This window comes from Hemitrygon akajei, chromosome 5 (assembly GCF_048418815.1).
Source record: "Hemitrygon akajei chromosome 5, sHemAka1.3, whole genome shotgun sequence".
Taxonomy (NCBI): Eukaryota; Metazoa; Chordata; class Chondrichthyes; order Myliobatiformes; family Dasyatidae; genus Hemitrygon; species Hemitrygon akajei.
In genome coordinates, this window is record NC_133128.1 from 174,025,617 (window position 1) to 174,050,868 (window position 25,252).

The 25,252-nt window shown below is 39.2% G+C and overlaps 1 protein-coding gene across 2 annotated transcripts in view; it reads left to right on the top strand.

The window, feature by feature from the left end:
* Window positions 1–25,252, top strand: part of ubr3 (ubiquitin protein ligase E3 component n-recognin 3) — a 239,545-nt gene that overhangs the window by 151,722 nt on the left and 62,571 nt on the right. For both annotated transcript variants that reach the window (XM_073047259.1, XM_073047260.1), the window contains 5 exons: window positions 1,471–1,620; window positions 2,712–2,845; window positions 8,582–8,692; window positions 16,340–16,540; window positions 23,624–23,760. In XM_073047259.1, coding sequence (XP_072903360.1) covers window positions 1,471–1,620; window positions 2,712–2,845; window positions 8,582–8,692; window positions 16,340–16,540; window positions 23,624–23,760 — 733 coding nt within the window. The remainder of the gene's footprint in view (window positions 1–1,470; window positions 1,621–2,711; window positions 2,846–8,581; window positions 8,693–16,339; window positions 16,541–23,623; window positions 23,761–25,252) is intronic.

The following is a 25,252-nucleotide window of genomic DNA, read 5'->3' on the forward strand; positions in this document are numbered from 1 at the left end:
TAAGATAAAATCCTATGGTGTTACAGGAAAGATACTGAATAGTGGAATGGCTGACTTGCAAGAAGCAGCAAGTGGGAATAACAGGGGCCTATTCTGGTTGGCTGCTGGTGACTAATGGTGTTCCTCAGGGGACAGTATTGGGACCGCTACTTTTCACATTGTTTGTCAGTGATGATGGAATGCATGGCTTTGTGGCAAAGTTTGCAGATGATACAAAGATAGCTGGGAGGGGTAGGTAGTGCTGAGGTAGCAATGCGATTGCAGCAGGACTTAGACAAATTGGAACAATGGGCAAAAAAGTGGCAGATGGAAATGTATGATAATGCATTTTGGTAAAAGAAGCAATGGTGCTATTATCTAAATAGGGAGAAGGTTCAAACATCAGAGGTGGAGAGGGACTTGGGAGTCCTTGTGCAAGACTCCCAGAAGGTTAATTTACAGGTTGAGTTTGTGGTGAAGAAGACACTTATTTCAAAGGGAATAGAATATAAAAGCAAGGAGATAATGCTGAGCCTTTATAAGACACTAGTCAGGCCGCACTTAGAGTATTGTCAACAGTTTTGGGAACCATATCTCAGAAAGGATGTGTTGCCATTGGAGAGAGTCCAGAGGAGGCCCATGAGGATGATTCCAGGAATGAAGAGGTTAACATATGAGGAGCGTTTGGCAGCTTCGGGCCTGTACTTGCTGGAATTTAGAAGAATGTGGGGTGGGGGGGGGGGGGGAATCTCATTGAAACCTACTGAATGTTGAAAGGATTAGATAGGGTGGATGTGAGAGGATGTTTCCTATGGTATGGGTATCCAGAACTAGAGTGCACAACCTCAAAATTGAGGGGTGACCCTTTAGAACAGAGGTAAGCAGGAATTTTTTTAACTGGAGTGTAGTGAATCTGTGGAATGCTCTGCCACAGACTGTTGTGAAGGCCAAGTCTGTGGGTATATTTAAGGCCGAAGTTGATCAGTCAGGGCATCAAAGTATATGGTGAGAAGGCAGGTGTATGGGGTTGAGTGGGATCCAGGATCAGCCCTGATGAAATGGCAGAGCAGACTCATTGGAATAGCCTAATTCTGCTTCTATGTCTTATGGTGTCTCATATCGAAAATACAAACAAGCATAACAAAGTTAAACTACAAGGAAAATAATGATTATACAGCCCAATCCAACAGAGGGGAGCAAATTTTACTGACTGTATGAATAGTATTGAAGAAACCTGCTAAATGTATTCTTTAACTTATATATTCTAAATCTGCATTATTTTTTGATTAATGAATTTGAGTTGCTCTTTAATATGATTTTTGGTCAGAGTTCTTACTTAGGACAAAAAAAAGTGCAGCTTTTCTTCATGAACTTAAATGGAAGAAGTGATGTTTTTATTGTGATGATACATCTTGCTGGGCACCATTTAAAACTCTTTATCATAGCTCTTGTTTTCCTTATTTGAATTTTTGTGAATGGTTGTTCTTACAGAGTCACCTGACAGTGATGTTGCCATGGACATAGGATCATCAGAAAAACAGGATTCAGAAACTGTGTATGACTGTGTAATTTGTGGACAGAGTGGCCCTTCGACAGAGGAAAGACCAACTGGATTAGTGGTTCTATTGCAGGCTTCATCAGGTAACTATTTGCATAAGTTTAAAATTTTATTTTGTAGTTTCTTATTTAATATATTTAAATAAGTTAAATGTGAAGATATTCCATTGTGATTTGGCTCTGCATATGCTGTACACTTGAGGCAAACTGCTCCTGAATGTAAGTTATGATGACACATGATTTCAAAAGAAAGTCAGCTATGTTGCATGGAATGCTTTCATCCCCGAAGCTGATTTTTCTTTGTAAAGGTCAGATTAGATGTAAAGATCAGAGAACTAACACAATGATTCAGAGTGGTATGCCAAAACTAATTTCTCAAGTCTTGAAAGGATTTTCTTGGGGAAAGTGTTTTTAACCCATTGCTTTTGACTGCTTGTTGTGGCCTGTGCTGTAGAACGTGGAAAACTGGTCACTATTATTGGAAATACGGAAGTCGGGATAACCATGTTTAATTCACTGAGTATGGCCTGTTTAATCTGATGGTCATCCATGAAGAGGCACTAATGTTATAAAGCCCATCTGTGGCATGGAGTCTAAATAAGCAACATCATTCATGCTCTTATAACACAATGGCAATTCTAAAATGTCAAAAGCTTTTATAGATTGTCATGGGATGGTTTTCTTATCTAATCTTAAATTTACTCTAAATATATTCCTGGGAAATGGTATAGAATGAAAACATTTTAGTAAATGTCATCATTGGTTGCTGTTGTAATATTTTGTACAATCTTGTTAGTTTTCTTATACGTTATTAGATGTTACCAGCTGCGACCTAAAATTTTCTACTTTAGCCTCAAGGGGTCTTAGCACTTTAATTCCATCTAATATGTGGATTACAAGGGAAATTTGTTGGAATTTAACTCCTTTGGTACAACTGTACAGAGAGAGTTTAAAGAACCTGATTGCATGTACTAAATAGCAAATAAAATTTCCCCCAAATATGTTTGTATTTTTAAATGATTTGATTTTTCCCCCCCTAAAATAATGAATTTTACTTTTGCTGATTTGTCATGATTGGTTATTTGTAAGTTCTAAGTTCAGGAGTAAGGATTGAATTATAATGCAATATTATTATATTTCTGACATTCGTTCGTAAAAGCACTGATTTGTTACAGTCCTTGGGCACCGTCGTAGAAGCGCTGAACCAAAGAAACTACCAACCAGTGATGAAGAGCAGATTTACCCTGAGGATACCTGTGGGACTGTACATGATGTCAGAATAACAGATTTGCAACGATGCTTCAAAGATGTAAGTATTTTATTTTTCAGATTTACAAAGACGAGCAAATTTTCCATGTTATAATTACATTTGAGTGTAAAACAATAAATAAATTGACTGGAAAAGAAGGGGGCAAAAAGCCAGAATAAGGGGTTTATACTTAATTGCCAGCATTAATACTATGCTATGCCACAATCCAGAAATGTGTTACCTCAACACAAAATTCATTTATCCAATATTTTCTTCCTTCCCTGTAATTATTTAGCAAAGAATCTGAAAAGACCAACAAACTGAGTGCTCAACTGAAAACAAATTATTGGCTTTACACAGCAATTCCGACTGAAAACTGCCATCATTTTCTACTCAGAAAATGCTGGAGGAGCTCAACAAGTCAGGCAGCATTTATGGAGGTGAATAAACAGTGAACATTTTGAGAGGGGGCCCTTCATCAGGGCTGGAAAGGAAGGGGGAATGAGCCAGAATAAGAGGGGAGTACTGCTTTGTCAAGTGAGGGGGAAGCTGGATGGGTGGGGAGTAGGTAGAAAATAAGAAGCTAGGAGGTGATAGATGGAAGAGGTAAAGGGCTGAAGAAGAAGGAATCTGATAGGAGAGGAGAGTTGACCATGGAAGAAAGGGGAGGGGCTACCAGAAGAATGTGATAGGCAGGTGAAGAGAAGGGGTGAGATTGGTACTAGAATGGGGTATGGAAACTGTGGGGAGGGGGAAAAATTAATGGAAGTTAGAGAAATCAATATCCGTGCTATCAGGTTGGAGGCTGCCCAGATGGAGTAGGAGGTGTTGTTCCTCCACCACGATTATGGCAGTAGAGGAGATCATAGGGGTGGGAAGTTGAACTGAAATGCGTGAAACCAGGAAATCCTGCCTTTTGTGGTGGACAAAAGTACTAATCTGCCTGGGGACTCACTGATGTAGAGGAGGCAGCACCAGATACATTAGATAACCCCGACAGATTTGTTGGTGAAGTGTCACCTAAGCTGGAAGTTTGGGTCCCTGAATAGTAGTGAGGGAGGAGATGTAGGAGCAAGTGTAGTATTCATCACACTTGCAGAGATAAATGCCAGGAGGGAGATCAGTGGGGAGAGTCAAGTGGATAAGGGAATCACTTAGCAGTGAGTGGTGGTGAGAGAAACCTGCTTATTTGTAGGATCTCGTTGTAGATGGTGGGAGTTATGAAGAATAATGTGCTGGATACAGAGGTTCATGGCATCTGTTCCAGATATAGGAATTTACAGAGAATGCTGTGTTTCTCAGGATGAGGCTTTCCATTCTAGAAGATATCTTTTATAAACTTACTGACTCTCAGTTATTTTGACTATACCTCTTCCCATCCTTGTAAAAATGCTATTTCCTTTTCTCAGTTTGCCCATCTCTGCCGCATCTATTCTCAGGATGATGCTTTCCATTCTAGAGCCACTGAGATGTTCTAATTTTTTCAAAGAATGGGGTCTCCCTTCCACCACCATCGATGCTGCACTCACTGCATCATCCTATTGTCATAACAGGGACATGGTTCCAATTGTCCTTACCACCTCACAAGCCTCCATATCCAGCATATCATTCCCCGTAATCTCTCATCTACAACAGGATCCTACCACTAAGCACATCTCCCTCCCCCTCCACCTCCAGTCTCTGATTTCCTTGGGGATCGCTCTCTGTGTGACCCCTTATTCAGTTGTCCCTCTCCACTGATTTCCCTCCTGGCACTTATTCCTTCAAGTGTGATGTGTTACACCTGTCCCTGCACTTCCTCCCTCACTACCATCCAGGGCTCAAGCAGTCTGTGCAGGTGAGTTGACACTTCACCAGCTGGCATCTGTCGGGATAATCTATTGTACACGGTGATTCTGGTGTGGCCTCCTCTACACCAGCAAGACCTAACGCACATTGGGGGACTGCTTTGTCAAGCACCTACGCCATAAAAGTTGCGAGTTCCTAGTGGCCACCCATTTCAATTTAACCTTGTTCACATTCCAACACTTTGGACTGTGGCTTCCTATACTACTACAACAGGGCTGTGATCAGGTTGGATGAGCAACACCTCATAATCTGTCTGGGTGCTCTGTGACCTGATGGTATGAACATCGATTTCTCCTTCCCCTTCCCTCCTCTAATCCATCCACCTTCCCCCTCACCTAGTTTCACCTATCACCTGCCAGCCTGTACTCCTTCCCCTCCCCTCACCACCTTATTCTAGCTTCTGCTCCCTTACTTTCTTGTCCTGATGAAGGGTCTTGGCCTAGAACGCTGACTGTTTATTCCCCTCAGTAGATGTTGCCAGACTTGTTGAGAAACACCAGCATTTTCTTGAGTTGAAAATGATAGCAGTTTTCAATGAGAGTTGTTGTGTAAAGCCAATAATTTGTTGGGAGTTGAGCACTCTGTCATTCTGTTGGGCTTTTCCTATTCTCTGCTAAATAATTACAAGGAAGGAAGAAATGTCTAGATAAATGAGCTTCATGTTGAAGCAACACATTTCTGTATTATGGCATGGTATTGGCATTGAAAATTAAATATAAACAACCAGCATTATTTCAAGGTTTCCACATTCCACAATAAGAAGTAAACTCAACTTGCAATTTTATAATTTTAGGACATTGGTAATGAAAACATTAGGTCAGTTTATGCAAATGCAAATTATTAGCAGGAAATTGTCTATAATTTAGCACTAATCCTTGTACTAAAATGTTTTCAAAATGGTAACTGCAGTAAAGGAAAGTGGTAAACTGGTGCACTATTGGTAGTGGTGCGCAGATAACTATGATCATGTAAAGTTTCTATATCCCAGCAGTGCTGAATCATAGCAACACACCCAAAATGTTTTCGGAACTCCTGCATATTTCCTTTAGCCTCTCAATCTTGTTGGTTATAATCTTTACAATTCCCGTTTAAAATGTACTTGGGATTATATTTATTTGGGACACTATACCGCTTAGTTGGGGCGGGAAACTGTTCTTGAACAGTTTCTAACTAGCGCCAGTCGCATGCACTTGCATGACTGTTCACTACATTGTGCTTAAAGCAAACAGTTTTTAAATAACGTCAGTTGAGTGTGTTTGTCTTCGAAAAGCAGCGAATTTTGCTGCTGATATAGTATGGTGCAAAAGTCTTAGACACATAGATATAGCTTGGGTGCCTAAGACTTTTGCAGAGTATTGTAGTGATTTTATGTATTGCACTGTACTGCTGCCACAAAAAAAAATTCATGACATGTGAGTGATGATATACCTGATTCTGATATGGATCTCTCTTATGGACTGAGAGTGAGCAGGGAGAGGGGAGAGAGGCATTCTGTAATGATGAATAAATCAATTAATTGGAATCAAATTACCTTGCCTGATGCCTCAGGGTTGGGTGTATCTGCATCTGTACCACCTCCACCCCGGCACTCTTTCTCTGACACCTGTCACACACCTGTCTCACAGCGCTCGACCCTTGCCAATCCCAACACCCTTTGTTCCTGCTAGATTTATGAACTCGCTCTCTGCTCCACGTTGACAACTACAGTACTGTGCAAAAGTCTTAGGCACTCTAGCTATATGTGTGTGCCGAAGGTTTAGGCACAGTATTGTAGTTAGTGAGAAATAAGCAGTAAGACAATTCAGAGCTGTTCTGTTCACTGTGGTTTCAAACATTCAGGCTTGGAGATGCCAGAAAAGGGCAGGAGTTAAAATGAAACAATTTCACTACTTCAGTAAGTTAGGAACTTTGAGGAATTTGAAGGTATCGATAGTCATCTTGAATGTTACAATTAAAATAAAGAATTGGTGGATGTAATCGCCAAAAGCATTGTATGAAGGCAGTTCCTTGTCTGCACTAATTTCAACAAGTAAGGAACTATGAAGAATATAAAGGAATGGACAATTGCCTTGAATGTTGCAAGAGAAATGAAGATTTGAAGGATGTAGTCATTAACAACACAACAACATTGTATGAAGGCAGTTCATTATCTACACTAGGTGTGTGCTGATTTTGTTCATTTGCAGTCAGAAGCACGTGACGTGGATGAATATTAGGAACTAATGCACAGATTTATAATACTGTAGTAGTATTGGTAGTGTTCTGATTTGTTCAGTATTTAATTTACATAATTTGTTACTCAGTTTTTTTAAATACTTTTTTTCTGCTTATTTCCATGAAACTTCAGCTAATTGGGACACATCAGGACCAGTACATTTTGGCCCAATTGAGCAACTGCCCCAATTAGCCAAAGTTTCACAGAAATTGTTTAAAAATAAGTATAAAAAAGGCAAACTACTCTTTAATGGTGTAACAAATTATGTATTTAAATGAAATACAGAACAAATTAGAACACTACCATTGTATCGGACGATGACAGGAAACCTTTGTGGGTGAGTTTTTAAAGTGGAAAAGCTGTTGCACAGGGGTAGTTACACTCTCTCAACCTCAGAAGTCCAGGTCCAGTGGTATGAGTAGTCATCACAACTGGTGCTTCCTTAGTTGACTTGACTTCTGTGCCTTGTCATGCCCTTCACTCTCCTCGGAGCATTACGAAACTGCCTTCCCGACCATTGGATCTTACTGTAGATTTCATCTGGCCAGTCTGTTGATGCTTGAGTTTGTGTGCTAAGACAGGCATGTCGCTGTCTCACTAGAGTATGAGATTCACTGGCTACCCTCACCTGTAAAGCCCGCCTGTCGAAGCGGAGTACTGGGGTGTGGCCACTGTTGCATCCAATCCACTACTTGAAGCCACAGGTGAGGGCTGACTGTCCAGTGGGGACTAAGGGTAACATTCAAGATGATTGCCCGTTACCTCAAATTCTTCGTAGTTCCTAACTTGTTGAAATAATGAAATCTTTTAATTTTCACTCCCAGCCGTTTCTGGCATCTCCAAGCATGAGTGCTGGAAACTGCAGTGAGGAAAACAGTTTTGAATTGTCTGCTGCTTACTTCTCACCAACTATAAGTGACGAAAAATCCCTGCTTCTTGAACACAAATACACACAACTGATGCTAGTTAGAAACTGTTTGGCAACATTCTCCTGTGCCAATTAAGTGGCATAGAGTCCCAAATAAACAAGGGGGGATCCTGGCTGTTTTCTCAATTAGTTTTTGTTCTTTAAGAGGAGTCCAAAATAAGCAGCTGCCCTGATTAACTGAAGGTCCAATTAACTGGATTTCACTGCATTTCTGAGGCAGGACTCAAGCAAGCAATAACCCTTACAAAATAACTCATTAAAATATTGTTTTGTTTCAAATAAGAGAAAGTCTGTAAATACTAGAAATCCAAGCAACACACACAAAATGCTGGAGGAACTCAGCAGGCCAGGCAGCATCTATGGAAAGAGTAAACAGTTGATGTTTTGGGCCAAGACCCTTCCCAGGATTTTATCCAGTCATCAGGATTTTATTCTGTTACAGACAGACTTTTTGAAATTTTTGTACTAAGCATAATGATCTGTAGATGGCAACATTGTAACAAAATGATCTTTTACCACGGACCTATTAAATCTATTCTGTACAGTATATGACTTTGAATGTGGAGCCCTTAACTAAATTAGCTGGTGAATTTCATATGTAAGAAGATTCACTGAAAACAAAAGTATATTAACAAACTAGAAATTAAAATTTTGTTCTATCCTTACTATGTGAATTTTAATCCTCTTATGGTAAGTGAAGTGATCCAAAAATACGTTATCAGATTTGCTTCCACACTTAATTTGTAATAATTTTTGCTGAGGTTCAAAATATACCTTTAATGCTTGTTTATAATTCTCCTTCTAGAGTTCTTGTTTACAGTCGGTTTCCATTGGTTGGGAAGGTGGAGTGTATGTTCAGACCTGTGGACATACTTTACATATTGACTGCCATAAGTCCTATATGGAGTCACTGAGGGTGAGTTAAAATTAATATGATTTTATTAAAGTCAATGTAAACCATATCTCCAATGTAAAAATGTTCTTCTTTGAATACTAATTCAGAAGCCCATAAATTTGTAAATTTTCAGATAAAACTTATACTGTAAGTATGAAAAAATTCTATGAAATTTGCTCCTCTCCTGGAGTATTGTGAGCAGTTTTGTATCCCCCCTATTAAAGAAAGAATGTGCTGACATTGGAGAGGGTTCAAAAGAGGTTCACAAAAATGATTCCGGGATTGAAAGGCTTGTCATATGAGGAGTTTCTGATGTCTCTGGGCCACAACTCACTGGAATTCAAAAGAATGAAGGGTGATCTCATTTAACTATTGAATGTTGAAAGTCCTCGACAGAGTGGATGTGGAGAGGATGTTTCCTGTGCTGGGAGAATCTTAAGATCAGAGAACACAGCTTTAGGATAGAGGGACATCCTTTTAGAACAGAGATGAGGAGGGACTTCTGTAGCCAGAGAGTGGTGAATCTGTGGAATTCTTTGCCACAGTTGGCTGCGGAGGCCAAGTCATTGGCTATGTTTAAGGCAGAGGTGGATAAGTACTTGATTAGTCAGGGCATGAAGAGATACAGAGAGAAGGCAGAAAATTGGGTCGGTGGGGGGGAAGGTGGATCATCCGTGATAAAATGGCAGAGCAGAATTAGGCCATTTGGCCCATTGAGTCTGCTTTGCCATCTCATCGTGACTGATCCATTTTTTTCTCTCAGGCCCGATCTCCTGCCTTATAGTCTACTGTGTCCTGATGCAGGGTTATGATCCAAAATGTCATTAATTACTTTCACCCTGACAGACACTGCTCAACCTGCTGCATTTCCCCAGCATATTGCTGTTTGCTTCAGTTTCAGCATCTGCAGTTTCTAGTCTCTACAGGTTTAATATAGGTAAAAAATGGGATGAGGTCCTACAAGGTGAATTTAGGGAGTTAGGAGATAAACTAAAAAGTAGGACGACAAAGGTAATAATCTCTGGATTACTACCAGTGCCATGTGCTAGTCAGAGTAGAAATAGGAGGATATTTCAGATGAATACGTGGCTTGAAAAATGGTGCAAGGGGGAGGGATTCAAATTTCTGGGGCATTGGAACCAGTTCTGGGGGAGGTGGGACCGGTATAAACAGGACGGTCTGCACCTGGGCTGGACTGGAACCAATGTCCTAGGGGGAGCATTTGCTACTGCTGTTCAGGAGGCTTTAAACTAATGTGGCAAGGGGATGGGAACAAGTGCAGAGAGACAGAGGGGTGTAAAATGAGGGTAGAAGCAAAAAGTAGTAAGGTGAAAAGTAAAAGTGGCAGGCAGGCAAATCCAGGGCAAAAAGCAAAAAGAGCCACTTTTCAACATAATTGTATAAGGGCTAAGAGTGTGGTAAAAACAAGCCTGAAGGCTTTGTGTGTCAATGCGAGGAGCATTCGTAACAAGGTGGATGAATTGAATGTGCAGATAGTTATTAATGAATATGATATAGTTGGGATCACAGAGACATGGCTCCACGGTGACCAAGGATGGGAGCTCAACATCCAGGGATATTCAATATTCAGGAGGGATAGACAGGAAAGAAAAGGAGGTGGGGTAGCATTGCTGGTTAGAGAGGAGATTAACGCAATAGAAAGGCAGGACATTAGCCTGGAGGATGTGGAATCGATATGGGTAGAGCTGCATAACACTAAGGGGCAGAAAATGCTGGTGGGAGTTGTGTACAGGCCACCTAACAGTAGTAGTGAGGTTGGGGATGGCATTAAACAGGAAATTAGAAATGCCTGCAATAAAGGAACAGTAGTTATAATGGGTGACTTCAATCTACATATAGATTGGGTGAACCAAATTGGTAAGGGTGCTGAGGAAGAGGATTTCTTGGAATGTATGCGGGATGGTTTTCTGAACCAACATGTCGAGGAACCAACTAGAGAGCAGGCCATTCTAGATTGGGTATTGAGCAATGAGGAAGGGTTAGTTAGCAATCTTGTCGTGCGAGGCCCTTGGGTAAGAGTGACCATAATATGGTGGAATTCTTCATTAAGATGGAGAGTGACATAGTTAATTCAGAAACAAAGGTTCTGAACTTAAAGAAGGGTAACTTTGAAGGTATGAGACGTGAATTAGCTAAGATAGACTGGCAAATGATACTTAAAAGGTTGACGGTGGATATGCAATGGCAAGCATTTAAAGATCACATGGATGAACTACAACAATTGTTCATCCCAGTTTGGCAAAAGAATAATTGAATAACCACTTTGGTTTTGTCTTCACTAAAGAGGACATAAATAATCTTCCGGAAATAGTAAGGGACCGAGGATCTAGTGAGATGGAGGAACTGAGGGAAATACATGTTAGTAGGGAAGTGGTGTTAGGTAAATTGAAGGGATTAAAGGCAGATAAATCCCCAGGGCCAGATGGTCTGCATCCCAGAGTGCTTAAGGAAGTAGCCCAAGAAATAGTGGATGCATTAGTGATAATTTTTCAAATCTCCTTAGATTCTGGATTAGTTCCTGAGGATTGGAGGGTGGCTAATGTAACCCCACTTTTTAAAAAAGGAGGGAAAGAGAAACCGGGGAACTATAGACCGGTTCGTCTGACATCGGTGGTGGGGAAAATGCTAGAGTCGGTTATCAAAGATGTGATAGCAGCACATTTGGAAAGAGGTGAAATCATCGAACAAAGTCAGCATGGATTTGTGAAAGGAAAATCATGTCTGACGAATCTTATAGAATTTTTTAAAGATGTAGCTAGTAGAGTGGATAGGGGAGAGACAGTGGATGTGGTATATTTAGATTTTCAAAAGGCTTTTGACAAGGTCCCACACAGGAGATTAGTGTGCAAACTTAAAGCACACGGTATTGGGGGTATAGTATTGATTTGGATAGAGAATTAGTTGGCAGACAGGAAGCAAAGAGTGGGAGTAAACGGGACCTTTTCAGAATGGCAGGCAGTGACTAGTGAGGTACCGCAAGGCTCAGTGCTGGGACCCCAGTTGTTTACAATATATATTAATGATTTAGACGAGGGAATTAAATGCAGCATCTCCAAGTTTGCGGATGACACGAAGCTGGGCAGCAGTGTTAGCTGTGAGGAGGATGCTAAGAGGATGCAGGGTGACTTGGATAGGTTAGGTGAGTGGGCAGATTCATGGCAGATGCAATTTAATGTGGATAAATGTGAGGTTATCCACTTTGGTTGCAAGAACAAGAAAACAGATTATTATCTGAACGGTGGCCAATTAGGAAAAGGGGAGATGCAACGAGACCTGGGTGTCATTGTACACCAGTCATTGAAGGTGGGCACGCAGGTACAGCAGGCGGTGAAAAAGGCAAATGGTATGTTGGCATTCATAGCAAAAGGATTTGAGTACAGGAGCAGGGAGGTTCTACTGCAGTTGTACAAGGCCTTGGTGAGACCGCACCTAGAATATTGTGTGCAGTTTTGGTCCCCTAATCTGAGGAAAGACATTCTTGCCATAGAGGGAGTACAGAGAAGGTTCACCAGATTGATTCCTGGGATGGCAGGACTTTCATATGAAGAAAGACTGGATCGACTAGGCTTATACTCAGTGGAATTTAGAAGATTGAGGGGGGATCTTATTGAAACGTATAAAATTCTAAAGGGATTGGACAGGCTAGATGCAGGAAGATTGTTTCCGATGTTGGGGAAGTCCAGAACGAGGGGTCACAGTTTAAGGATAAAGGGGAAGCCTTTTAGGACCGAGATGAGGAAAAACTTCTTCACACAGAGAGTGGTGAATTTGTGGAATTCTCTGCCACAGGAAACAGTTGAGGCCGGTTCATTGGCTATATTTAAGAGGAAGTTAGATATGGCCCTTGTGGCTAAAGGAATCAGGGGGTATGGAGGGAAAGCAGGTACAGGGTTCTGAGTTGGATGATCAGCCATGATCATACTGAATGGCAGTGCAGGCTCGTAGGGCCGAATGGCCTACTCCACCTATTTTCTATGTTTCTAATTGTATTCAGATGTTTGAAATGATTTGCAGTTTCTTCTTTGATTATTAATCCAAGCATCTCGACAATTAAACTAAGTGTTCTATAATTTCCCTGCCTTTGCCTTTCTCTCTTTTTTTGAACAAGAGTCATATTGTTTGTTTCCAGTCTTCTGATACATTCCCAAAGTTTCACAACTTATGAAAAAATTCAACCAATGGATCCAGCAACTCGTCAGCCACTTTGTTCAAGATCCTGGCATGCAATCTCTCAGGTCCTTGAGATTTGTCAGCCTATAGTACTCTGAATCTTTCCAGTATTTTATCCCTTGTTGAAATCAAGATTTTTCAAACTTTGACCAGGTTATGAAATTAACCCAGGGTATCTTAAGGATATCAGAAATGTTGCGATGCAAATATTTATTTAACACATTTACCATTTCTTAGTTTGCTGCTATTAATTAATTCACCAGTATAGTTCCCTTACACACCCCACATTTACCATAGCTCCTCTCTTCCATTGTGTGTGTTTGTGGGTGTGGGGGAGGGAGAGGTGTAGGTATATATGTATATTTATCTCTCTCTCCATAGAAATTTTACCCTTTTTTTCAAGACGTGTAAGTTTTCTCTCAAAGTTCATTTTCTTGCTTATACACACTTTAACTTTCTGCTATTGGATCTTGAAAATTTCCCAGTTTTCTAGTCTAGCACTATCCCTTGCCACTCTTTTTCTTCTTGTTTTCAATTCAACAATAAGACCATAAGATACAAGAGCAGATTTAGGCCATTTGGTCCGTCGAGCCATTCAATCATGGCTGATCCTTTTTCTCCCCTCCTCAGCCTTCTCCCTATAGCCTTTGATGATGTGTCCAGTCAAAAAGCTATCAATCTCTGCCTTAAATACACCCAACAACCTGGCCTCCACAGCTGCCTGTGGTAACAAGGTTCACAAATTCACCACCCTCTAGCTAAAGAAGTTTCTCTGTATCTCTGTTTTAAATGGAGACCCCTCTATCCTGAGGTTGTGCTACCATGAGAAGCATCCTTTCTACATCTGCTCTGTCTGAGCCTTTCAACATTCAAAAGGTTTCAATGAGATCCCCCCCTCATCTTTCTAAATTCCAGTGAGTACAGACCCAGAGCCACCAAATGTTCCTAGTATGATAACCCATTCATTCCCAGAATCATCCTTGTGAACCTCCTCTCCAATGACAGCTCATCTTCTCTTGGATGAGGAGCCCAAAATTGTTCACAATACTCAAGGTCAGGTGTCACCAGTGCCTTATAAAGCCTCAGCATCACATCCCTGCTCTTGTATTCTAGACCTCTAGAGATGTATGCTAACATTGCATTTACCTTCTTCACTGCTCAACCTGCAAGTTAATCTTTAGGGTGTTCTGCACAAGAACTCCCAAGTCCCTTTGCATCTCAGATTTTTGGATTTTCTCCCTGTTTGGATATAAATACGCAGACTATTTTCTACTTCCAGAGTGCATGACTATGCATTTTCCAACATTGTATTTCATTTGCCATTGTCTTGCCCATTCTCCGAATCTGTCTAAGTCCTTCTGCAACCTACCTGTTTCCTCAACACTACCTGTCCCTCCACCTATCTTTGTATCATCTGCAATCTTGTCAACAAAGCTATCTATTTCATCATCTTAAATCATTGATACACAGCATAAAAAGAAGCAGTCCCAACACCAACCCTTGCAGGACACCACTAGTCACTGGCAGCAACCAGAAAAGGATCCTTTTAATCCCACTTGCTGCCTCCTACCACCCTTAACCTTAACAATCACCATAACCTTCTTTGTTACCCTTCATGGATTGTGCCTCTTCCTCATAGAATCCCTTTTTTATTTAGGATAAACTCTTTCTGAGCATTATAGACAAGTTATTTGATTATCTGCCACTGTTGTGTCCGATGGGAGGGAGCTGAGGATGCAGCTTTGTGGGGCACCAGTGTGAGAGTAATTGTGGCAGAGGTTTTACGGTCTATCCCTACTGATTGTGGTCTGTTGATCAGGAAGTCAAGGATCTGGTTGCAAAGGAGGTGTTGAGTCCTGGGTGTATAAGTTTGGAGTTGAGTTTGTTTGGAATTATAGTATTGAAGGCCGAGCTGTAGTCAGTAAACAGTAATATAACGTAGGTGTCTTTACTGTCCATATGCTTAAGAGATGAATGTAGGGCCAGGGAGATGGTGTCTCCTGTAGACCTGTTTCAGTGGTGGGCAGTGGGTTAGGGTTGTCTGGGAGGCTGGAGATGAAGTATGCCATGACCACCCTCTCAAAGCACTTCATGGTGGTGGATGTCAAAGCCACCAGGCAGTAGTCATTGGGGCACGTTATCTTTCTTTTCCCTTGGGTACTGGGATGATAGTGGTCTTAAAGTGGGTGGGAACCGTGGATTGAGGCAGGGATATATTAAAAATGTCTGCAAATACTTCTGCCAGCTGATCTGTATAAGATCTGAGGATATGGCCAGTGATTTTTTTTTTCTCAGTGGTAAAGAGAAACAGGAAGCCTAATGATTATATCCTGATCATATTATATCAGATTAATAGGATGCTCACATAGTCCATTATTATTTTTATTAGGAGACATTGAAGGGACAATACCGAAACTTAAATTGAACAAGTATCAGAAAAAATTTATAAAAATTGCATTGGCAGTAGCCAAAAAAGTTATCGCAGTTAGTTGGAAATCTGATTTATATTTAACTATGGATCATTGGAATAATGAAATACATAGTTGTATTCCATTTGAAAAAAATTACGTATAATCTAAGACAGGGGTGTCAAACTCATTTTAGGTCACGGACCGGATTGAGCAAAATGCAGCTTCATGCGGGCTGGATCAGTCGGACGCGTGCGAACGCAGCTTTCGTTGCCTCCGTTTTTTCAGCCTGCTCTCGTGTCTCAGTCTCTGCTATAACTACAAAGTGTTTCACTTTACAAATTCTGTTTCTTATGAAGAAGACTGCCGAATAAACACTAAAAACCCTGAAAAGCTGGTACCTGAATAAACTCAGCATTAGCCATATCATACGCCATAGGCGCTTCGATTACTGGGGCCAGCTTTAATAGTAATTAGATATTATCTCGCGGGCCAAAGATAATTCCACCGCGGGCCTTGAGTTTGACATATATGATCTAAGAAATGAATATGATATATTTTTGAAAATTTGGCTCCCATACTTACAAAAGATAGGATTAAATACACAGGTCCTTTGAAGATAAAATCATAGTAATTGGGGAAAGTAAAAATAAATATCAAAATTATTTTGAACTCCATGGAGCATGTGGGGATCCTCCGATATCCAGGCAATCTTTTTCTTCTTTTTTTTCCCTTTTTTTTCAGATAAGGGTTAAGGGGGGGAGGGTTAAGGGGAGGGGGGAGGGTCAACATTATTTTTCTTACTATTTTATTATCACATTTATTCCTTGTAATTTCTAAAATTTAATAAATAAATAAAAAAGATTAATAGGATGCTATTGAATTATGTTTACTTACAAACATAAATATTTCTTCATGCAGTTAAATTACTTGGGGGCTATGTTGTATTTTTTTGTAAGAAAGTTTGAAACATTTGAACATTATTTAACAAATCTTACAGTGAATGTCTGTCATGAGTTAGAATTTGATGATACTTTTCATTAAAAAAAAGTTTGTGATTTTCTTTCAGAATGACCAGGTGCTTCAGAATTTCTCAGTGGATAAAGGAGAGTTTACTTGTCCACTCTGCAGACAGTTTGCCAACAGTGTTCTTCCTTGTTACCCTGAAAAGAATGAGGAAAAGAGTGCCTGGTTACCATACAACAGTAAGACACTGCATGTTCTGATCAGAGAAGTGGAGGAACAGCAGGAACAATTGGGAATGTTTCCGGTAAGTATTACTGTAAGATGGAAGCGCTAAATTGGTTTACTACTAAATGCACCACTTGAAATTTCAGCAAGTCATTTGGCATTTGGATAGAAAATGTTGAATTGAGTTTTGTGATAAGCAAGGCGCTGTTCGCAAATGTATAACTCTACTGAGAAATACATATCATCTCGAAAAATATTTTTTATAAAGGCTGGGTGCTATGCTCTGCTCATTGATGGTCAGCTCTTCTCTGTCTTCCACATTGGTGTATCCAAACACAGAAGACAGAAATGAGTTGAAAGTCAGATGCCATATCAGCTAAGCCGCCACTCTGTCACTGGATTAGAAAGCATGATGTTGGGACAGCACTTAAGGTGCAGCCAGCTCAACAGTCAAACAACATTGAAGGTCCTGCCCAGGTGACATATAGGCAGCAGTATCTCAGGTGTACCAGGCCATCGTAGGGGCAGCACTGAAGAAGTGCAGGTGTCAATATTGGGCAGTGCTGCTGGGACTCCTCGGCCAACATTGGGACAACATTGTACATTGAGTGATGAGTGGATTTCTATGTGTCATTATAATGTGAAGCAAGGTGAATCTATATAGAAATTGTAGAAGTCTGTAGGAACTATGAATGGTTATATGTGTGGGTGGAAGAGTGAACTGAAAGTTAATGATCAGGGAAGAAGAGGACTTAGTGAGTATTGCTCAAGATACCTACTTTTTAGAATGTTGCTGGCATAACAAAGACCCTGTTGCTTTTGGTTCTGGGAAATGAGTGGAAAGTACTGAAAAAAGGTGGTGATTGCATCCAAAGGTTATTAACTTAGTATTTCAATGTGACTTAGTTCAATAGGATGAGAAAGAAAATGGCGGGATAAAGTGAAACCGAATATAAAATGCTATTGATTCTGGATATCGGGAATAGTACAGTGCTGGAAATACTGAGCTAAGGCATAATCAGAAACAGATATAACATTTCAAGACAATGAGTAATGATGCTTTTGGGTAACCTATAAAGATCTGTGTTTTCCAAGGTGTCTGTGGGAGATTGTTCAGTATTTGTATGAAAGGATTTTGTTTCCAGCATCTGTTTTTTGTTAACTGGGGAAGTGAGGTGACATATAGAAAAAAAAATCCCGTTGCTTAGGATATTTTGAGTAATTTCTGTTTTCTGGGATTGCTTGTTTTGTGTTCCTAGGTTGGAGTTTCGGTTCAATGGAATGGGATTGGAAACTGGTTACCAAGTTGGGGATAATGATAGAACAGTACAGTACATGAACAAGTCCCTTTGCCCATGTTGCCTGTGCCCACCATGATGCTATATAAAATTAAACTAAATTGAAAACAAACTTGCGGTTTTATGACAGAATGAACACGTTCAGGGACTTTGGAAATGATTTCTGTGGACCGTTTTGGATGGGTGCATGCTTTGTTGCTTTAATCTGGAGTTTATGGCTGAAGGCTTTGTTGTATTTATTGTTGCATCTTTACGATCAACAGTAAAGATTGATACTTATTTCTGTTCATCTCATGTTTATGCTTAAAGAAAGGAAGATTGTTTGCCTTGTTAAATCTTGGGATTGAAATATTACTACTTTCTCGGAAGCAACTGACGAGCAAATCAACAATTCAGTTGCAAAAGCCATAATCCTCAGGCTAAGGTTGAAATCAGTGATATGCCTGCACCGCAGTCACGATTTTTAAAATTTCATTGCAATGCTGTGTGAGCCATCATCTGAATCTTCTGATAGCTATGCCTACTGGAATTCTTTTGACAGCTTTTCACTTCCATTTTCGGAAGTCTGACGCTTTGAATGTGCATTGTATCAGCATGACACATTTGCTTTGTATTCTTTGTAGGGAAGGGAATTATAGATTTTTGTGGAGCTTTTTTATTTTGTGAAACTGAAAGCCTTATTTGTGTCCTTTTGGCTTATTGATCTGATCTTTAACTGCTCCACCAATACTTGTGTTTTCCAAGGAAATGATTGCCTTGATGCCTCCCCATGTGGAGATTTAAGTTTAATGGAGGTGGCTGTTCAAATCCAGTCATGGTGGGGTGGTTGTTAAATTAATCTGCCAAGTACAATTATTCTGAAAATGATACCTGTGTGCAGAAACATTTGAAATTTTGGGCCATCTTTTTAAACATTTCAGAACATTTTCATAAACTTCCCATAAAATCAATTGAAATTAACTATAATGGATTTTTGGGGACCTGTCAGATTGCTGCAAATCTCAACATATTCAAGGTCATGAACAAGTTTGAATATCTTGCATCATTGCTACTGAAGGAAGTATATGTTAAGTTTATATACTTATTTTAACTTGCCCTTGGTGTAGATGGGTTGTAGAAGAATCAGGGTGGAATTAAATGAATGAATGTACAAAATTTTATTTTTTCAGTCAGTACAAACATAACAAAAAGCATAATTTTCAATGATGATTTCATAAGACAAAATTGAATAATAAAAATCTTTAAACCAGACTGAAAGGGTGTAGGCTGAAGCTACAGCATATTACGCCTACCCCTCTTACTTATACAAAAACATATTTGGTGTCAATCGTCACATCAAAACAAAAAGATTTCATAATCTTTTAACACTTGATGAGCACATGAGAGAAAATAGCTTACATGGTAAAGGGTAAGAAATGGGATTGATACAATGCTTTAGAGAGCTGGCATTGACCATTTGGCCTGAATGGTAGCTTCCAATGTCATAAGGAAATATGAGAAATTTAAATTGGCATTTACAAAAATAGTTTGTTGTTGTGTATGTAAATTTCTGCAGGTAGCTTTAGTTAAGAGGATTGTAAATGAACAAACTTAACTTCAAGTGTAATATCTGTCATTTTTGTAATCAGTTCTCATTGGTTAGCTTGGCATTTATGATTGACACTTGTATATCAGATTACGTATGGATAGTAAGTCTCTGGCTAGATTTTGTTATTGTCCTGAAAACGTCTTGCAAAATCGCTACTGTTCCAAGGAGGACAAAATGGGAAGATCTGCATGCCATTTCAATTGGTAGGGAGCACGTTAGGAAATTTGCTGCTCAGGCAGTCACAAAAAATGTTTTCCATAACTGAAGTATGTTAGAATTCATTTGACATTGTGTGTGCCGTTCAGTTTTCTGCCTAAAGCTAGGTTGCACCCAATAAAGTGCAATAACTATTGCCTGGAAAACACCAGCATAATGAAATATTGATTTGCTACAGAAGAGTTGATAGTTATAAGCAAATTATCAGTTGCAAAAATTCAGTTTGTACTCTTGAGCAGCAGTATATAAGAAGCTTTTAAAATGTGATGTTTAATGTTGGTTGTGCCTGTGAGGTTAGATATCGTTCTCATGTAAGTACAGGCATGGTGATTAAGCTATTCAGTGGCCTGGATCAGTGATGTTGATACAGAAGTTTGAATCCTTCCACAAGAGCTGCGAAATTTACATTAAAATGATTATGTATGTCTACAATTTGAACAAGAAAGCCATGATCAGTACTGGTGACCATGAAATTGTTCTCTAGTTTCCTTCAGGGAAGGAAATGTACTATCCTTTACAGCTGGTGCCTATATAGAACTTCAGATCCTTTAGTTTCTCTAAATTGTCTTCTCAGTTCAGGGACAATACCAAACTTGCCAATGTCAAATAGATCCTATATTGGGTATTTTTGTAAAAAGTGTGACATTTAGATAAAAAATATATTAGTAGTGGAAAGCTTGATTTGTTTTGATTAAAAATACACTATTGGGAGTCAGAAATGGCTTGGAGTTATTATTTTTATGTACTGGGGTGAGTAACATGTATAGGAAGGGTTTTATTTGTCTATGTTTTGAGTTAAGATGAGTAAACATGATTTTTTGGAGGTTGAGTTAAAGCAACACTTTTCTATAACAGGTACCGTAGTTCTGAAAAATGTAACATGTATATTGGAGTAGAGGCTTAAATGGAGTGGGAGCGCAAGAAGTAGGTAAAGAGAGAATGTCAAAAAAATAATGGATTTTGAAGAAGGAAATAGAATATAGGGAAAAGATAATTTGCCTATGAATGGAAAAGGAAATATGTTAATTAAGTAATTCTAAGGAATTTTCATTTTGCAGTTTATATAATACAGTTAATTTTGTTTAATTGGGCCATCAGTTAATTGGGGCAGCTGCTTATTTGGGACAATTCTTAAAGAACAAAAACTAATTTGAGAGAATTGCTGGAATTCCCTTTGTTGATTTGAGACACTCTGCTGCCTAATTGGGCAGGATTCTGTGGCCAAACAGGTAACTAGTGTCAATCATGTGTATTTGTGTGGCCGTTAGATGCTACAATTTGCTGAGAGCGAGCAGTTTGTAAGTGGTGTCAGTTGTGTGTGTTGTCTTCAAAAAGCAATGATTTTTATCACTGATAGTTGGTGAGAAACAAGCAGTAAGACAATTTAGAACTGTTTTGCTCATTGCAGTTTCAAGCATTTAGGCTTGGAAATGCCAGAAACAGCCTGACTGAAAATGAAACAATTTCACTACTTCATCAAGTTAGGAGCTATGAAGAATTTGAAGTTAACAACAATCATATAGAATGTTACAATGAAAATGAAGATTTGGAGGATGCAATTGTCGATAGCATTTTATAAAGGCAGTCCATTATCTGCACTAGGTGCCTGCGCTGATTTTGTTTGTTTCCATACAATTGGAAGAACATGGCAGCATTGAATTTTCAATCGATAAATATTAGGAGCAAATACTCAATTTTACAGCACTATAGGACTATGGGCTGTGTTCTAATTTGTTCTGTATTTCTTTTAAATACTTAATTTGTTACTCAGTTTGTCTTTTTATCCATTTTTAACTATTTCCACGAAACCTTGGCAAATTAATTGGGTCAAAATTGGATTAAATGTGTCCCAACTGACTGGAATCCACCGTATTTTATGAACTATTAAATATTGTAATTTGTTAATTTGAGTAAGTATGGAAACTGTTGAAAATGTTTGAGAGAAATATTTCTTAACAAATATGGCTAACAGTAAGTTTTGAAGTGATTTTTAGTCGGTGAACAAGAGTCAGCAAATACTGAGAACATAGATGCACTACGCTTACCAATATCCAGTGCCTATAACAAATATTCCCCCCCCCCCCCCCCCCCCCGAAGTTTTCATGTTTTATTGCTTTACAACGTTGAATCACAGAAGAATTAATTTGGCTTTTTTGACACAAGTCAACAGAAAAAGACTTTTTCGTGTCAAAATGAAAACAAATCTCTACAAAGTGATCTAAATTAATTACAAATATAAAACACATAATAATTGATTGCATAATTACCCTCTTCAAGTCAGTATTTAGTAGATACAGCTTTGGCAGCAATTATAGCCTTGAGACTATGTGAATAGGTCTCTATCAGCTTTGCACATCTGGACATTGCAATTTTTCCCCATTCTTCTTTACTAGAGTATTCAAGCTCTGTCAGATTGCATGGGGATTGTGAAAGAACTGTCCTTTTCAAGTCCTGCCACAAATTCTCAATTGCATTGAGGTTTGGACTCTGACTTTGCCTCTCCAGGACATTAAATTTGTTGATTTTAAGCCATTCCTGTGTAGCTTTGGCTTGATGTTTGGGGTCATTGTCTTGCTGGAAAACAAACCTCTCAAGTCGCAGTTCTCTTGCAGGTTACATTAGGTTTTCCTCCACGATTTCCCTGTATTTTGCTGCATTCATTTTACCCTCTACCTTCACAAACCTTCCAGGGCCTGCTGCAGTGAAGCATCCCCACAGCATGATGCAGCCACCACCAAGCTTCATGGTAGGGCTGGTGTGTTTTTGAATAAGGGGGGATGTTTTGCTAAAGCCACACATAGCGTTTAGTCTCATGGTCAAAAAGCTCAATTTTGGTTTCATCGGCCTATAGAACCTTCTCCCGGCTGACTTCAGAGTCCTTCTGGCAAACTCTAGCCGAGATTTCATTTGAATTTTTTTCAACAGTGGCTTTCTCTGTCACTTTCCCAAAAAGCTGCAGCTGGTGAAGCACCGGGCAACAGTTGTTGTATGTACTGTCTCTCCCATCTCAGCCACTGAAGCTTGAAACTCCTCCAGAGTTGTCATGGGTCTCCTGGCGGCCTCCCTCACTTGTCCTCTTCTTGCATGGTCACTCAGTTTTTGAGGATGGCCTGCTCTAGACAGACTTATGGCTGTGTCATATTCTTTCCATTTCTTGATGATTGATTTAAATGTATTTCAATACTCTTTTCCCGGAGTAGCTTGAGCGTTCTTTTGATTTCATGGTGTAGGTTTTGTCAGGACACTAACTCACCAGCAGTTGGACCTTACAGGTAGACTTGTATTTTAACTACAGTCAATTGAAACACCTTGACCACACACAGATCTCAAAAACAGATCTCCATCTTACTAATTATGTGACTTCTAAAACCAGTTGGCTGCACCAGTGATGATTTGATGTGTCGTATTAAAGGGGGGGGGGGTGAATCATGCCTTTAATTATTTTGTGTTTTATATTTGTAATTAATTTAAATTGTTTTACAGAGATCTGTTTTCGCTTTGACGTCAAAGAGTCTTTCTGTTGATCAGTGTCAAGGAAGCCAAATTAAATCTACAGTGATTCAGTGCTGTAAAACAATAAAAAATGAAAAATTTCAAGGAGGGGTGAAGGGAATACTTTTTATAAGCACCAGTATGTCCGTTATATTTACAGTATGTATAAAACATAATTGTAATTAGATAATTGTAGATCCAATCAAAGATTTAGAAAATAAAAATTAAGGTAATTTTTGTCCAACTGTTTTCAACTGATCTGTTGCTCATAACAAGATGATAGATATAATGTTAACCGTTCAATTCCATTTGTGAAATGGTGGCTGCCTTTTCCTTTAATATTCCAGATTTAATGTTTTCAGATTTTCATTCCACAAATTATAGTCTGCTGTATTTGGACTGTTGAAGCTTGTATGCTGATTATGTTTTCTAATTCATCCAAATTTATGTCATATTACAGTCTACTATTCTTAAAATTCATGTAAAATTGCATTCTTCATATTATTATTTTAATCAAATATCTTTGGTAATGGTATCTTTTCTGCTTGCATTGATTTGCTTTTTGTAGTCAGCAACAAACTTGAGCAAAGAGATGGAGTCGGTGATGAAGGACATAAGGAGCACAACCCAAAAGAAATACATAGATTATGGGAATATTCCTGGTTCTCCAGACAATGACTTTCTCTTCATGTATTCAGTAGCTAGGTATGTAAGTATTATTGCCTAGTTTAAAAATTGGACTAATAAGAAAAATTTGCTTGCCATTAATAAAACAGAATTTTTAGTTGTTCAGTACAGTGCATCATTGCTCTCAAAAGTGTGTAAAGTTAATGAAATTATTTAAATGAATATCAAATGAAAAGTAAGTGCCTCTTCAAATTTAGATTTTATTTTTTAGGTATATGCATTCATTTTATACATTGTAATACATGCTCTTTTAAATTGGTAAATTGCTTTGTTAATTGTCACGTGTACCAAGGTACAGTGAAAAACTTCGTTTTGCCTGCCTCCTATACAGATCACTTCGTTACAGCATTGAATTGAAGTATTACAGTACAAGGAAAAACAAAATAACAGAATGCCAAATAGAGTGTTACAGTTACAGAGAAAGTGCAGGAAGAGAAAACAGTGCAAGGCCAGAACAAGAAATAAGGTGACATCGAGTCCCCCTTATTATTCTAGAGGACCATTCAAAAGGCTCATCATAGTGGAATTGAAGCTGTCCTTGAATGGTACCTGCTTTCAGACTTGTGTATCTTCTACTGGGATAGGAACGGGAGAAGAAGATTGCCAGTGTGTGGTGGGTGGCATCTCTGATTGTGTTACATTCTTTACGATGGCAGGCAATGAGAGGTGTAGGCAGAGAGAGAAGCTGGTTTCCACGAGGTGCTGATATGTGTCCACAAATGTCTATAGTTTCTTATGGTCATGGCCAGGAGCAATTGCCACACCAGGCCATGATATATCCAGATAGGATGCTTTCTGTGGTGCATTGATAAAAATTAATAAGGGGTAAAGGTGACATGCCATATTTCTTTATTAGCCTGAGGAAGCAGAGACACTGGTGAGCTTTCTTGGCCATGACATCTGCAAGATTGGACCAAGGCAGTTATAATGATGTTCACTCTTAGGAATTTGAAGCTTTAAGCTCTCTTGAACTCATATTTTGCAGACCTTGATGGAAAGCTTGCTGTTCAGACGCCATGTCATGAGGTTCTCTGTTTCCTTACTGTATTCTGACTAGTTGTTATTTGAGGTTCAGGCATTACAGTGGTGTCATTTCAAGCTTGTAGTTAGTGTTAGAACAAATTCTGGCCAAGCAGTCTTGAGTCTATAGTGAGTAGAGTAGGGGCTGAGGAAGCAGCCTTGTGGAGGACCAGTGTTGAACATAATCATGACAGAGGTGTTGCTGCCCATATATCCTTAGTGTTTGTGATTTGTTGGTTAGGAAGTCAAGGATCCAGTTACAAACTTGCCTCCAAACTCCAAGATTCAGGCTCAGAAGTCTGGAGATGAGTTTGCTTGGAATTATAGCATTGAAGGTGGAGTTGTAGTATTTTAACTTCTGTGTTTTTACTGTCCAGATGCTCCAGAGATAAGAGAGATATGGTCCTGGTTTTGATATAGTATGTGCAAAATGTGATGTCATTGATGAAATCTGTAGAATCTTTTAGTCTGCATGATGTCTTTTATCTTG